This window comes from Hipposideros armiger, unplaced genomic scaffold (assembly GCF_001890085.2).
Source record: "Hipposideros armiger isolate ML-2016 unplaced genomic scaffold, ASM189008v1 scaffold_224, whole genome shotgun sequence".
Lineage (NCBI taxonomy): Eukaryota > Metazoa > Chordata > Mammalia > Chiroptera > Hipposideridae > Hipposideros > Hipposideros armiger.
In genome coordinates, this window is record NW_017731574.1 from 2,159,446 (window position 1) to 2,172,750 (window position 13,305).

Below are 13,305 nucleotides of genomic sequence, written 5' to 3' on the forward strand. Positions count from 1 at the left end.
ATCATTTTAAAAGTAAGAATTGAGGTTGTAAGTGGAAATAATAAAGCTAACCTCTTCTGGGCTCCTAGTATGCACCAGACAATGGACACGCATTGACATGAAATGACATGGGCTTCCTGGAAGGCCTGAAAGGAAGGCATCACTAGGGGACACTGGGCTCCCACAGGTGCCCAGCACACATCCCTCACCAGCAACATTTAGCAGTGGGGTAGAGTCTGGCCACACATCAAAGGGCCACCCCAGGCAGAGGGAAATGCCACAGCAGCTCCCCAAGGGGCCTCTGGAGTTGAGAGTTTACCATGTATGCCTGTCGGGTAGAGTTTGCTACCTCCTGACCCCCGCCAGTAAGAAAAGGGCATTCTCACTCTACAGGTGTAAATTTGCTCCCCAGCTCCGGGTTGGTTACATGCTCCATTTGTCTAAGTTCCAGCAAAGCTGCCCTGAGCCCTTCTCCAGAACAGGCTCCTGCACCCCATTGTCACCATCTTAAGATGTGTCATCCATGCCCAGGGTCTATTGCGAAGGGTCCATCTTTGAGCCCCAGGGCCCTGTTACTGAGGCTAGGGGCCTGGTATCACCGCCCCCCCGACAAACCCACAGCCTTCCACAGTTCTGGGTGCTAAACGCCAGCAGGGTCTAGGCCTCTGCCCTTCCTCTCAGGATAGCTCCACCTCTCCTTCCAGTCCTGCCACCTCTGCCTCCTCTGAGACATCTCCTCCATGTGTACATGAAGAGTTCATCCCTTCCCAAAGGCAAGGAACACATGGGATGGTCCCAGCCTCCCTTGCAGCTAGGCACAGCCATGGGACCCATGTAGCCAATAAACTGGAAGGGAAGAACTGCCTGGAGGTTTCTGGGAAAGATTTTCCTCCCTGGCTCCTTTTCTTCCGTCCTTGAATGCAGTGGTCAGAAATCATGACAGTTGGAGCTACAGCAGCCATCTTGGAACCATGAGGCAATGAGCCGGCACACAGGGGATGGCAGAACATAAGGATGGAAAGAGCCAGGGTCTCTGATGGCATCATTGACTCCCTGCACCTAATCTAGCACCCCTTCCTCCAGGTTGCCAGATTTTAAAGGTCTGTATTTGTGAAACCACTGTGAGCTGGATGCTCTGTTACTTGCAGCTGGAAGCATCCCAATGGAAATGCAAACCTTTGTGCTCATGAACCCCTGGGCTCAATCTGGGCCACTGCCAGCCTTGCTTAGGGTCCATTGATGGAGGGAGAACACGAAGACGAGATCAGGATGGCCACTCACTGCCTGGTGACCTTTGGCAAGTTACTGAACCCCACCCCACCCCCAACTGGGCTTCTGTTTCCCTATTGGAAATTGGAGAGGCCCCTGCAGCCCCCCAAGGAAGCCCCCTCTATTGTGCCCCAGTCTGGAACCACGACATTGGACCATCTCTGATTTGCCAGTTCAAATCGCCCATAACTCTATGACCTTAGGAGAGGATAATTGAACTGACTATGGAGAAAAAGGTGGTGGTGGACATCGGAGGAGAGAGGATTTCATCAAAACTGCCTGGAGCCACAGAATGGAGATGAACACGGAGGATGGCTTGCTCAAGGCTTGGAATGCTGAGCTCTTACTTGGTCTTGCTTCAATGGGAGATGGGGGAGCCAGTGAATGTTCTTGAGTGGAGGCATTTCTTTGGTCCAATCTGAGTCCTGACTCTGCTTCAAGTCTCCCAAGCCTCCCAGTGACTCTCAAGCTGTGCTGGGAGGAGGCTCAGTCTGGTGGGGAAGGCAGCAAGAATGCTGAGGTCCTCCATGTGGCCAGGGAAGGTATCTGAGCCTTCCTTCTCCCCTGAGAAGACCATCCTGCAACAGGCCATCTGGTTTACCCACGGGGCCACAGACGAACACCTGGTTCTTCCCCTGGCCTGGATGGGAGCCAAGAGTGAAGAAAAGAAAAATAACAACAACGCTGCTTGGGGCTGCCAGGCACGTGCATGCACTCTCCGTGACCGGCACTGGGCCAAGCCCTTTGCACTGCTCCATCTCATCTTCAACACCAGGACCATAGGCTTGGTCATGCCCCACTCAGCAGATGGGGAAAGTGAGGCTCAGGGAGGTGACAAGGCAGCTGGCGAGAGGCAGGGCCAAGACCTAGAACCAGGTCTTCTAGACACCCCCAGGGACCCCAGCAGCCACTAACCCCTGACAGGTGGAGACGCAGTCTGTCCTGTGCGTGCCTCCCTCCCTGCTGCCGCCTCCACAAGGAAGGGAGGCAGCTTGAACAGGAACCATATGGCCCGGATTCCCAGCTTCCACGGAGACACACAGGAACAAGACCTCATCTCCCAGCTACTCTTGTGGCTGAAAATATTTACATCCAAATACATCCTGATATGCCATATTTTTGCCTCAAGCAGACTGGGAGTCTATCCTCACCAACTGGGAAGAGGCGAGGCCTGGTTAAGGAGGGTCTGGCCTTCCAGGGGAGCTAATGACAATCATGTGAATATTCTAGAAGGTTGGTTGGTGTGCCAAAGCCAATTTCCTCCCCTCTTAAGCTGCTGCCAGCCCCAAGTCAGGATGGGGGGGGGGAAGGGTAAAAAGAAAAAAACAAAACAAAACGACATCCAAGCCCAGAGAAGGCTCCTTTCTGCTCTATCTCAATCAAACACACTGTGTCCAGGTTGGCTAAGCTCATGGCCTTGAGGACTCAAAGGGAATTCAGTTATGGTAGATTGCTGAAATGGGGACCGGATGCAGCTTCTCTGCATGCAGGGCAGCTTGGCCCCATGGGGTGTGAGAAATTTCAGCCCAGAGAGTCAGAGAGAAACCAGGAGCCAGGACAGGGCCAGCCACCCAGGGTCACAACCCACCTGGGGCTCCTCAAAGGGAAAGTATTGAGGAGGGGCTTTCCCCCTTTGCAGCATGGCTGCTCAAGGGAGCAGGGTGAGCAGCACCCCAGGACCCAGAGGATGCCGCTCTGCAGGCAGGGGTGGGTGGTGCCTGGCCTACCATCCCTCAGGAGTGCTGGGTCACGCAGAGGTAACACTACAGCATCCCTCTCTGAGTCTCGATTTCCTATTCTGCTGAATAAGCAGCCTTGCCCGAGGTCTATGCCACTCAAGGAGTTGTGTGTGTGTGTGTGTGTGTGTGGCGGGGGGGGGGGGAGGGGCAGGATGAGAAGCAAAGAGATCAAGGCTGGAGGCCGGACGGGCTGTGTGCAGCAAGGTTGGGGTCATCATTGCAGCAGGATCCTCTGTCCTGTTCCTTGGTCACTCTTGGGGTCTGACTTGGATCCGGCCTGGGTCCCAGCCAAACCCCAGCCTCCCGAGAACCAGCTGGTGACATGGGCAGATTGCTCTAAGCCTCTTACTTCCAGTCTCATTGGGTGCTGAGCAGACGCAACAAGACTTCAGGAAGCTCCTGGCACATCTCAGCACTCAGTAAATGGGATCTTTGCTGTCATAGCTGTCACTGTTAGCATTCTCATTTCCTTCCTCAGACTCAAACAACCACGCATAAGGCACCTTCCCCATGGCTCTGAGTTTGCTGAGTGGCACCCTAAGCTGGCGAGTGGCAGGTAGGCATCCAATCCTGGGCTGGCCTCACTTGTTCTGCCCTGAGCAAGAACCTGGGGGCAGGTTTCTTCCTGCCCCACCCCTGTCTCCCACCACCGTCTGACCATACCTCATTTGGGACCCAGAAGCAGTGTTTGGGTGCCTTTGGGCACTGGATTGGAGGGTGCTAGCCTGGGTTGGTTCACATGGAACTGCCCACATCGCCCCATTCAGCCTTCTCTGGGGATGCTTTGTGATTCATATCCCTCTTTGGGGGCTTTGTGACTGGATATCACTCCTGTAAAGTAGCTCCCTGCTCTGTAAAGTAGGGCTGACATGAGATTTGCATAGCATTGTGTTCCCACAGATTCATCCATCCAACCATCCATCCAACCACCCATCCATCCATCTACCCATCTTTCCATCCATCCATCAACCAACCACTCATCCATGCATACAAGTACATCTATCATTTACCTATCAATCCACACATTCCTCCATCCATCCATCCACCCATCCAGCCACACATCCACCCACCCACCATCCATCCATCATTTGTCTATCAATTTATCCATTCTTTCATCCAGCCAGCCAGCCAGCCAACCACCCATCCATTCGTCCATCCACCCATTCATCCATTCACCCATCTGCCCACCCAGCCAGTCATCCATCCATCCGTCCATCTACCATCACCCACCCATCCACCCATTCACCCACCCAGCAGTCATGGTGACTCCTATACGCTAGGAGCAGAAGCAAAAATAAGAAATCCAGACTGGCATGCTTCCCTGCCCACTTCCACCTACTGTCACCTCTCCCATTGTCCCCCACTGGCCTCTCTCCAGCTCTCTGGCCATCCTGAAGATTCCTAAAAGCCTGAAGGTGAGATGACCTCAGGGCCCCTCTACCTAGAATGCTTCCCCCACCTCCCCAGGCACAGCTCCTAAATGATCTCTCAAATACAGCTTTCAAATCACCTTCCCTGACTACCCCATGGACCACATCTATTGGAGCTTATTGATTGAATGTCTGTCTCCCATAGGTTCCCAGAGAGCAGAAACGGGGCTATCTTGGGCACTTGTGTAACCCCAGAGTGGACCCTCACAGTGTTTGTAGGAAGGAAGGAAGGAAGGAGAAAGTGCGGGAGGTGGGGGGAAAGGAAAGAGGGGAGGTCCCTGGCTCCCTCCACCCATCCCACCCCATGCAAATGGCAGTGATCTCTGGAGCAAGCAGCCCTGGGACCAGGAGGGACCAGCCCAGCACCCCACCCCCCTGCACCCTCTCCAGCTGCAGCCGCTTCCTTCTCAGCTCCTTATCTCCCAGGCCGCCCAGCTCCAAAAGCCACAGCCAACGTCCTCTTCCCCACAGACACCAACTGTCCAGCCCAGGGGGAGCAGGGAGTAGGCAAGCACCCCCACTCCACACTCATGGGCAACTTTCTTCTCTTTCCAACTCAAAGTCTGTCAGCCCCGCTAATTTGAAAACCAGGCCTCATCAGGAAAGTGGAAGCATCCCATCTGTGGTGGGAGGTGCTCCCACAGGTGCAAGCCACCTGAACATCTGCCTGGAGCTGGGGGTGGGGGCTGCCTTCACAGGGGGCTGTGCCTCCCCAAGACCCCTCACTTCCTGGCTCTGGTTCCTGCCCCCTATCTTTTGCAGCCTGGAAAACAACAACAAGATAACGACAAGAATACTAATACCAGCTGTCAGAGTCACAGCTGCATTGCTGCATGCTGACCAACCGTGCGGCAGACCATGCTCAGCATCTCAGTGCAGTATCTCCTCTCCCGGAAACAGTCTGGGAGCTGGGACTAGACTGTGATCACCATGTCGCACCAAGGAAGATACCGACCAGGGAAGCGTGGCCAGGTTGACCCTCAGACCCTGAATGCTACCCTGAGTCAGTGCATGGGAAGCAAGGAGGGGCCATGAAGACAACGGTGATGCCTAGGGGCTGGCCCAACTCATAGGATCCTCCTCTCCCCCTGAGCCCTGGGGCTGTGTGTGGAGGACATGCCATGGTAGCCTCTTTCAGGAACAAACAGTCCTGTCCCACAGAGGGATGCCCAAACTGCTATGACAGGGGTAGCCTCTGGGGAAAGACAAAGGGGAGGGGAAGTGCTTACTTTTCTCCGTGCTCCCTTCCGCACTACTTGAACTAGTCACCATGTGCAGGCATTACCTAAAAACTCAACTCAATTCAATCAAAACAGCACAGAAGCCTGTGTGCCAGCCCTGGGTCTGCAGGCTGCACACCCTGGCCTGGGGTAAGGCTGCTGAGGCTGCAGCCATAGTTGGTCCTCAGGGAGCCGGCCACAGGGACAGTGGAGGGGCATAGGGCGCGAGGCCGATTGTCTCCTTTTGTGAAGCCACTTGTTATCCACTGTCTTCCCACAGTTGTGGCTTTTTTAGTGCCTATGAGGTGCCTCCTCTTTGCTGGGTACCCAGTGGGGAGGGGACTCCAGGACACCCCCCTAGTGTCGGAGTGGTCACAGAGGGCTCTGACATGGTTTGTAGAGTCCCTCAGACTGGAAAGCACCCCAACTCCCCCCAGCAAATTCTATTCATGGGCCAGAATTGTCCTCTGTTCTCCCAAGGCTTCCATTGGGAAGTGGATGTAAGCGTCTCCAAGGAGCTCCCAGCAAGGAGGCTGGGACCCCCAGAGCCCTGTGCAGGAGGCCAAGCACAGAGAGGGGTTTTTCTGCCTGACCTGGTGGGTGGTATTTCAGGGCAGGGGGGCAGTGGGGCTACGAGCCCCCGGCAGCTGGGGAGGACCCTCACTGGATGGGGCACTGGCCAGAGCAGCCAGACCAGGACTCACCCCAAGGTCAAGCTCAAGGGCACAGCTGATACCCGTGGACAGCCGGCTCCGAGATGGGAGCTCTAGGAAAAGTCTGGCTGAGGGCAGGAGCTGGAGAAGCGCGTCAGACCTCCCCAGGCTGAAGTTAGGGGCAGGCTCAGGAGGGTGGGGAGACAGGTGGGCAGGGATGCAGGTGGGGGAATCATCCAGGATGGACACTGGCCCCATGTGCTGACCTGCACCCCTCCCAGGTCAAGGAAACACACACAGCAGGCCAGGGCTCAGGTGGGTGGGGTGTCACCGGCTGGCGGTAGGAGGAAGTTGTTGGAAAGTCGACCGGAATGGCCGCAAGGGAAGGCAGGGCAGGGCTGGGTCCAGATGGTTCCTGTTGAGGAAGCGGTGTGGGCACAGCTGCATGGCTGCTTCCCCGTCCCCCAGCCGCACTATCACAGTGACACAGCTGGCTGCCTTGCCTGCAGGCTGGAGGGAGACCTCCCCCACCGCCTGCCTCCCAAGCCCGCCCTGAATCACATGAGCCCCTGCGGCCTCCCGCCCCTTCCCCAAGCAGGCGGGCAGTGGCTGCTAGAAGGCCTAGAGCTATCTGGGGGACAGAGTCCTCAGGCTCTGAGAAACCCAAGCGGGCTCCGAACTCTTCATCCATCCCTTGAGGCCCCACGAGGTCGGTAAAGGCACTCCCAGCCGGCCTTGACCCTGGCCCCACACTGGCCCCTGTTGGAGGGCTGCCCACCTCGCACCCCGGTCAAGATTCAGTCTCCCGGATCTACCTCCAGCTCCATGTCCCACTCAGCCCCCGTGCTGGAGAGCGGGCTCCTGGTGTCCCCCAGCTGCTCGGCTCCCAGGGGTCCCAGGAAGGGCAGCCAAGGTAAGAGGACGGGGGGTGGGGGAGCAGCTGGAGCAGGTGGCCAGAGAGTGACATCTCCAAGCTGCCGCCTGCCCAGCTCTGTTGACAGCGAGAGCTTGACTTGTTGACTCACCTCAAACATCCACACAGCCTCCCCATAGGGCACAGTCCCACACAGCTGGGGCAGGTGGCCCAGGGAGGACCTGGCAGGTGCCAGGCTGGGTGTGTGGGCCCTACCCAGAGGCAGATGCTGGAGGCATGGACTGCTGAGTCCCATATAGGAGGGTGGGCTCTGTCCTCCTCAGTGGTCAGGGGCCCAGAGTCAGTGAAGAAGGTGGTGTGCAGACAGGTAAGGGGTTGCACAGAGCCCTCCTCCTGGGGGGCCCAAAATATGCAGGTTGGATGAGGAAACTGAGACCAGAGGGGAGAGGGCCTGGCCCAGGGCCCCAGGAACAAGTGATGGTCCAGACTGGAAGCAGTCCTGCCAGGGTTCCCGCCCTTTGCAGCCAGCGCCAGAGGGGAGTGGGGGACATGGAGAACCCGGCTCCCGTCTTCCCCCTGGCACCCTGGACTCCAGCTGTTAAGTCCCTGGGGGCCTAGCAGAACCTTATCCCAGGGCTCAGGGGCCCCGTTCCTTAGCCCGCGGCCACGTGGTCAGCCTCCGAGTAGCCTTTGGAACTTTCTGGAGCTCACAGCCCTAAATCTCACTGCTGCAGTCATCTCCAAGGTCTAAGCAGGCCCCTGACACCTACTCAGCACCCCAACCCAAGGGCGGCACTGCTTCCTCTACAGAGACCACATTCCCTGAGCAGGCCCCCACCTGCCACCATCTAGGGGCCTGAGGGCCAGGACTGGACCTGAGGCTCTGTCAGTCACCTCAGACCCATCCAAAGCTAGATGGCCCAACTTCATACACGATAATGAGTGTGCTATTGGCTTCTCCCAATGTGGGTGATTCAGTGATGCTTATAGGGAAGTACCAGGTCACTGGCTCTAGGAGCTGGTCACCCTGCCCCTTGAGCTGACTGGAATTGCTGGTCCCATCCAGCTCCAGGTGGGCACCATACAGCTGCCGCTCCTTTCCTAGAGCAGCCCTGCCTGACCCCACTGCCCTGGAACCAGCAACCTGGTTCTGCTACCTGTCGCTGTGCCTTGGGCCAGCCCTTCCTCACCTGTGCCTCAGTGTCCTTGTGTGTCAAACCCTATCTTCCTGCTCTCTAATGGAGTGCAGAAGCAACTCTCAAAAGCCAGGCCAGAAAGGGAGAGGGAAGGTGGGTGGGGTGTGCATAGCTGCTGCTTTGTTTGGATGGTGTGGAGTAGAGGGGGGATGGAGGGTGTTGACCCGTGGAAGGAGTTTAAGGCCAGGAGGTGGCCACGAATCCGGCTGTACTCACAATGTCACCCGCGGTATTGGTTGGGCTGCAGACACGTGGAGCAGATGGTCTGGGTGGACCTCTGATGCAGAATCCTAGTAATCGATCTATTGACCCCATGGTCACTGTGCATCCATTCCCAGAGGGGCACTGCTCACTTGGGGGGCTTCACTGGGAGGAGGAAAAGCAGTGAGCATTTGGCTAGTGCATTGCATTGAGTGCCTGGGCTCGGAGTCCCAGCCCTGTGACACTGGCTTTTAGGAGCTCATGTTCCATCTTCTCTAAATCACCTGGCCCCACAGACAGCCACAGCCACTCTGGGAGACATCCTGTCTCCCAGTCCCCCCCAGCCACACACACACACACACACACCCAGGAGGACAAATGCGGACCCTGCAATGCTGGAAGGCACCGCCAGGGAAAGCAGCAGTGGGCCAGGCTGGAGGGAGCCCTTGGGGGGCCTGGGGCCTGGGGGTCCAGGACAGACCTGTGGGCAGCATAGTTCCGCCATGCAGCTTCTTAGTCCACAGGCTTCCCAAGAGTCTGTGAAGACCTTTGAGACCCAAAACCTCATTAAGTGGCTCTAAACTACAAAAAGAATAGTAAGTCGTATCTTTTAAGGCTGAAGTGTTAAGATTCTTTCTGTTTGAGAACAAATGTATGTGAATGCTGCTCTGCTGCCCTCCTGTTTGGTACAAGGCTAAGGAGGAGGGAACTTCAGGGCCGAGGATGGTGGGGAGATGGGGCCTTAGTCCCTCTGACCATCAGATCCCACGGCCAAGCACAGGGCAGCTCTGGGCAACCTGGCCCCTCCCTGGCCCCCTGGGGGACTGGGACCCTCACCAGGCCCACCATGGCAGAGGGTCTGGGACCAATCAGGACCCCATAGTGTGGGGGATCCGCCGAGGGCAGGTGAAAATCTGACTATAAAGGGTGGAAGGCCCCATCTAGAGAAGGATTTGCTACACTGAGATTTATTAGGTGCCTACTATATGTAGTAGGAGTTGTGCAGGGACCAGGGGCTTGTCCCTACGAGCCCACTTTCCAGGTGAGAAGAACAAAGGTCAGGAAGGAGAGGTGGGAACCAGGAGACCCGGTGGAGGTACAGGGGATGGAGTCATTGAAATCTGCTCATGATTTAGCCTAAAGCAGAGGATGCTGGGGGTGGGGTGAGGGGAGGTAACGTACTGTGACCACCCTGAGACAGGCCTGTTTAGTATCACCTGAGAGGCTACCGTGGGATCCAGGCAGCAGGTTTCAGCTTCAGCTCTAGATAGTGAGCATCCCGTCATAAGAGGGGTCCAAACAAAAGCAGGCTGGGATGTTAGGGGGTGTTGGGCAACATCCCACAGAGGGCGCCGTCCTGCGAGGAAGCCTGAAGCCAGCCAGAACCCAGCCTTAGGTCACCTGGTCTGGGGTCAGGGTTCAGAGGTCACCAAGTGACCCGGGCTGCTCCTCCCCACCGCCCCCCCCCTCCCGCATGCTCGTCCTCCTTCTTCAGTGGCTACCTGACCGCAGGCTTTTCCATGGAATGTTCTCTGCTTGGAATGCCCTTCCAGCTGTACTAACTTCTGGGGCTGCTGTAACAAATGACCACAAACCAGGCGACTTAGAACAACAGAAATCTATTCCCTCCCAGTTCTGGAGGCAGATTCTGTAATCCAGGTGTGAGCAGGGCCGCGCTCCCTCCAGAGGCTCTAAGGGAGGATGCTTCCTGCCTCTTCCAGCTCCTGGGGGCTCTAGGCATCCTTGGCTTGTGGCGCATCACTCTAAACTCTGCCTCCATCCTCACCACGTGGCCTCTCCATGTGTGTCTCTGTGTCCTCTCCTCTTATAAGGACACTTGTCATTAGATTTAGGACCACTCCAATCCAGGTGACCAGCACGCCAATTGTCCCATCTGTGTTCCAGGTAGCAGGATTGGGGGAAGGTGCCCGGAGCCTACACAACCCACTTCTGTCACAGCCCATGGCTAGGACTTGAGCACATAGCCTCCATCTGCAAGGGAGGCCAGGTACCTCCAGGGGGTTGCAATCTAAAGCCTGAGAGGTCTCTACTCTGATCCCCCTCGACACCACTTTTTATTCAGCCCTGGCCCCTGTTGGGGAGATGGTCATCTATGGATGCTGGTAGATTCACACATGGAGAGCCCAGAGTATTTGGGGTTAGAGTGTGCATGAGAGGACACTGGAGTCACAGCTCCTCTCTGCGATGGGGGTCTGAGGATAAAGCCCACAGTGGCCATCTGACCTGTGACATGAGTATCCATTTGTGTCTGTGCAAAGTACTATCAGCACTTATTTAATTATGTCTGTGCCATCGTTCCTGTCCCTATTCTTCTCAGAGCCTGCAGGGGCTTCTCTTCTCACTCAGGTCTGACACAGACCAAAGCGACAGACCTAATCCCCCACCTCCTGTTCCCCGCTTGTTGACCGCACAGTGCTAGGGCCTTCAGTGTCAGGATCGCAGCTCAGGGCCTGCCAAGCCCTGCATGCCGCTGTAACTGCCATCACAGAAGAAGATACTGAGGTTCCCAGGGGCATACAGCACGCAAGAGCAGAGGTGCAATTGAACCCGGCTTTGCTGACCCTGCAGAATGGATGCAGAGGCACATGGGTATGGGGATCATTTAGGATGGAAAGCTGGCCCCAGACCCTGTGCCAGGTCAGGCGATCCGGGCAGGAAACCAGTAGCACACGGACAGGGTAATGGAGTGTGGGCAGCTAGCAGAGGAACCATTTACAAAGGTCAAATAGCTGTGGCAGGGACAGCACAGATGCCCGGGGGCCTATACCTCCTGGCCTGAGGGATAAAGAGGGGAGGAGGAAGATGCTGAGAGAGGGACCAGGAGAGGCAGTGGAGTAAGGGGCTGTGGACATCCAGGGAGTCAGGAAGCTCTCAGGAGAGTGGACGGAAAAACAAACACTCACCTCTCTTCCCTCCTAACCCCCACATCTCCCGCAGCCCTCTGGACAGTCCCTAGGTCTAACCTCCAAGGCACAGAGTGGGGCAGGGCTTGACTATGGGGCAAATGGGTGCTCTGGCCTGAGTCTCACAGAAAATTCAAGTGCAGAGCCTCTGCCCACGTGCAGCGCCCCCATCCCTGTATCTTTGTATCAGGACGAAGGGGAAGCCTGCGGAGGCAGGACTTTGCTTCGCCCCAGATTCTGGGAAAGTGGAGCGCCTCTCTTTTCCCGGTAAATGTGAAATGTTCTTTTCCTGGGACCTGCAGTTTCTGCTAGCACTTGCCCATTTCTTCCCCCTGCCACCCCCATCCCACAAGCCTTCTGGACTGGCCAGCTAGAGGACACCAACTATCCATGTCCTCCCATCTCTTGGACCCTGAACCCAAGCCTAGGAAAACACAGTCAAAGGGCAGGATGTCACCCAGGGGAACAGAGTCCAATCTAGGCCAGCTTCCTGGAGGAAGTGGTCCCACAGGGGCAGCTGGAGGACGCAAAGAAGACTTTCACTTCTTGACATGTCCTGACTGTGAAGAAAGGCGTCCTTAACCTGCCTGCACTGGGCTGCGTGGGGCTTTCTCATGTACTTTCACTTCCGTGGCGGCAGTTGACCAGAGGAGGCACAGCCAAGAAGAGCGGCCTGGGGAGAGGCCCGGCCCGGTTGTAGCTGAGCCAGGAATCTCCACCCAGGGCTCTTTCCCAGAGATGTCCACGTGGGATGGGGCCGAGAGAAGGGAGAGGGCCAAGGGCAGCCACGGGAGGGCGAGAAGAGGGGCCTTTCCCAGCACCACCCGCCCACCCACCAGGCAGGTACCTGTGGACTCCAGGTCATTCATCTTGATGGTTATGGCATCGAAGTTGAACTGCAGTGGGTGCTAATGAGATGGTCATCAGCAAAATACTACATGCATGTTCCACTGGCACAGCCAGGGTGGGCTCTTTTCTTGCCCCTTGCCCCGGCGCCCACTCGGCCACAGTGCCCCCGGGGTGCCTGGGTCAGAGGCCCGTGCTTGCACACACCCCTTCTCCAGAGCTGGTGGGTTAGGGGTTATGGGGTACAGCCAGCTTTCAGGTGCACCCACCTGGGTTGGCATCTGAGAGACCTGGGGCAGACACCCTCCTCAGGTGTGGCTGTCTCTCAGGCTCCAGGCAGGAGGGCACAGGTAGCATTGCCAGGGGCTTAGCAATCCTTGGATGATGAGTTGGGTGTGCACCAGGGGGCCTGTACCTCGGACAGAGAAGGTCTTCTGAGTGGGCTATGACTTGCCTCGGACTCAGCAAGCCCCCGGGTAGTGGGGACACAGGAGAGGGCCTCCGCAGTTACTCCCCAAAAACTCAGGCTGCTGGAGGGGAGCAGCAGCAATCCCATTCCAGACTCCTTCCTAGTTGCAGGGATGGCTTCCTCTCAGCCACACTTCAAGGCATTATTGATCTGGTTGTACAGATGAGGACACAAATCAGAGACGTCAAGGAACCTGCCTAAGGTCACACAGCATTGCCGGCAGGGCTTGGGGACTCCCTGTCTGCCCAGCACCCTCCCTGGGAGGAGATGTAGCCAAGGTGAGACCTCAGGAAAGGAATCCCTTTTGCACCCACAACTCCTCATGTGAAAACCACGCTCAGGAGCCCAAACCTTCAGCTAGACCCTCCAAGAGTCTACAGTGGGGCCTGCATGCGCCACACTAGGGAGCCCAAGGCAGGTGCTGCCTGGCACCCACAGCTGACATCTGGATTAAACACATCCCAGCTGATGCGGCAGAGCCGCCTGCCCATCCCAGAGTCCTGAG

The 13,305-nt window shown here is 56.8% G+C and overlaps 1 protein-coding gene across 2 annotated transcripts in view; it reads left to right on the plus strand.

Annotated features, from left to right (window-relative positions):
* The first annotated feature begins 6,927 nt into the window (after nucleotides 1–6,927).
* The window catches only part of CBFA2T3 (CBFA2/RUNX1 partner transcriptional co-repressor 3), a 93,197-nt gene continuing 86,819 nt past the window's right edge, over nucleotides 6,928–13,305 (plus strand). For both annotated transcript variants that reach the window (XM_019654527.1, XM_019654528.1), the window contains exon 1: nucleotides 6,928–7,203. In XM_019654527.1, the coding sequence (XP_019510072.1) occupies nucleotides 7,116–7,203 (88 nt within the window). In that variant the 5' untranslated portion in view covers nucleotides 6,928–7,115. The remainder of the gene's footprint in view (nucleotides 7,204–13,305) is intronic.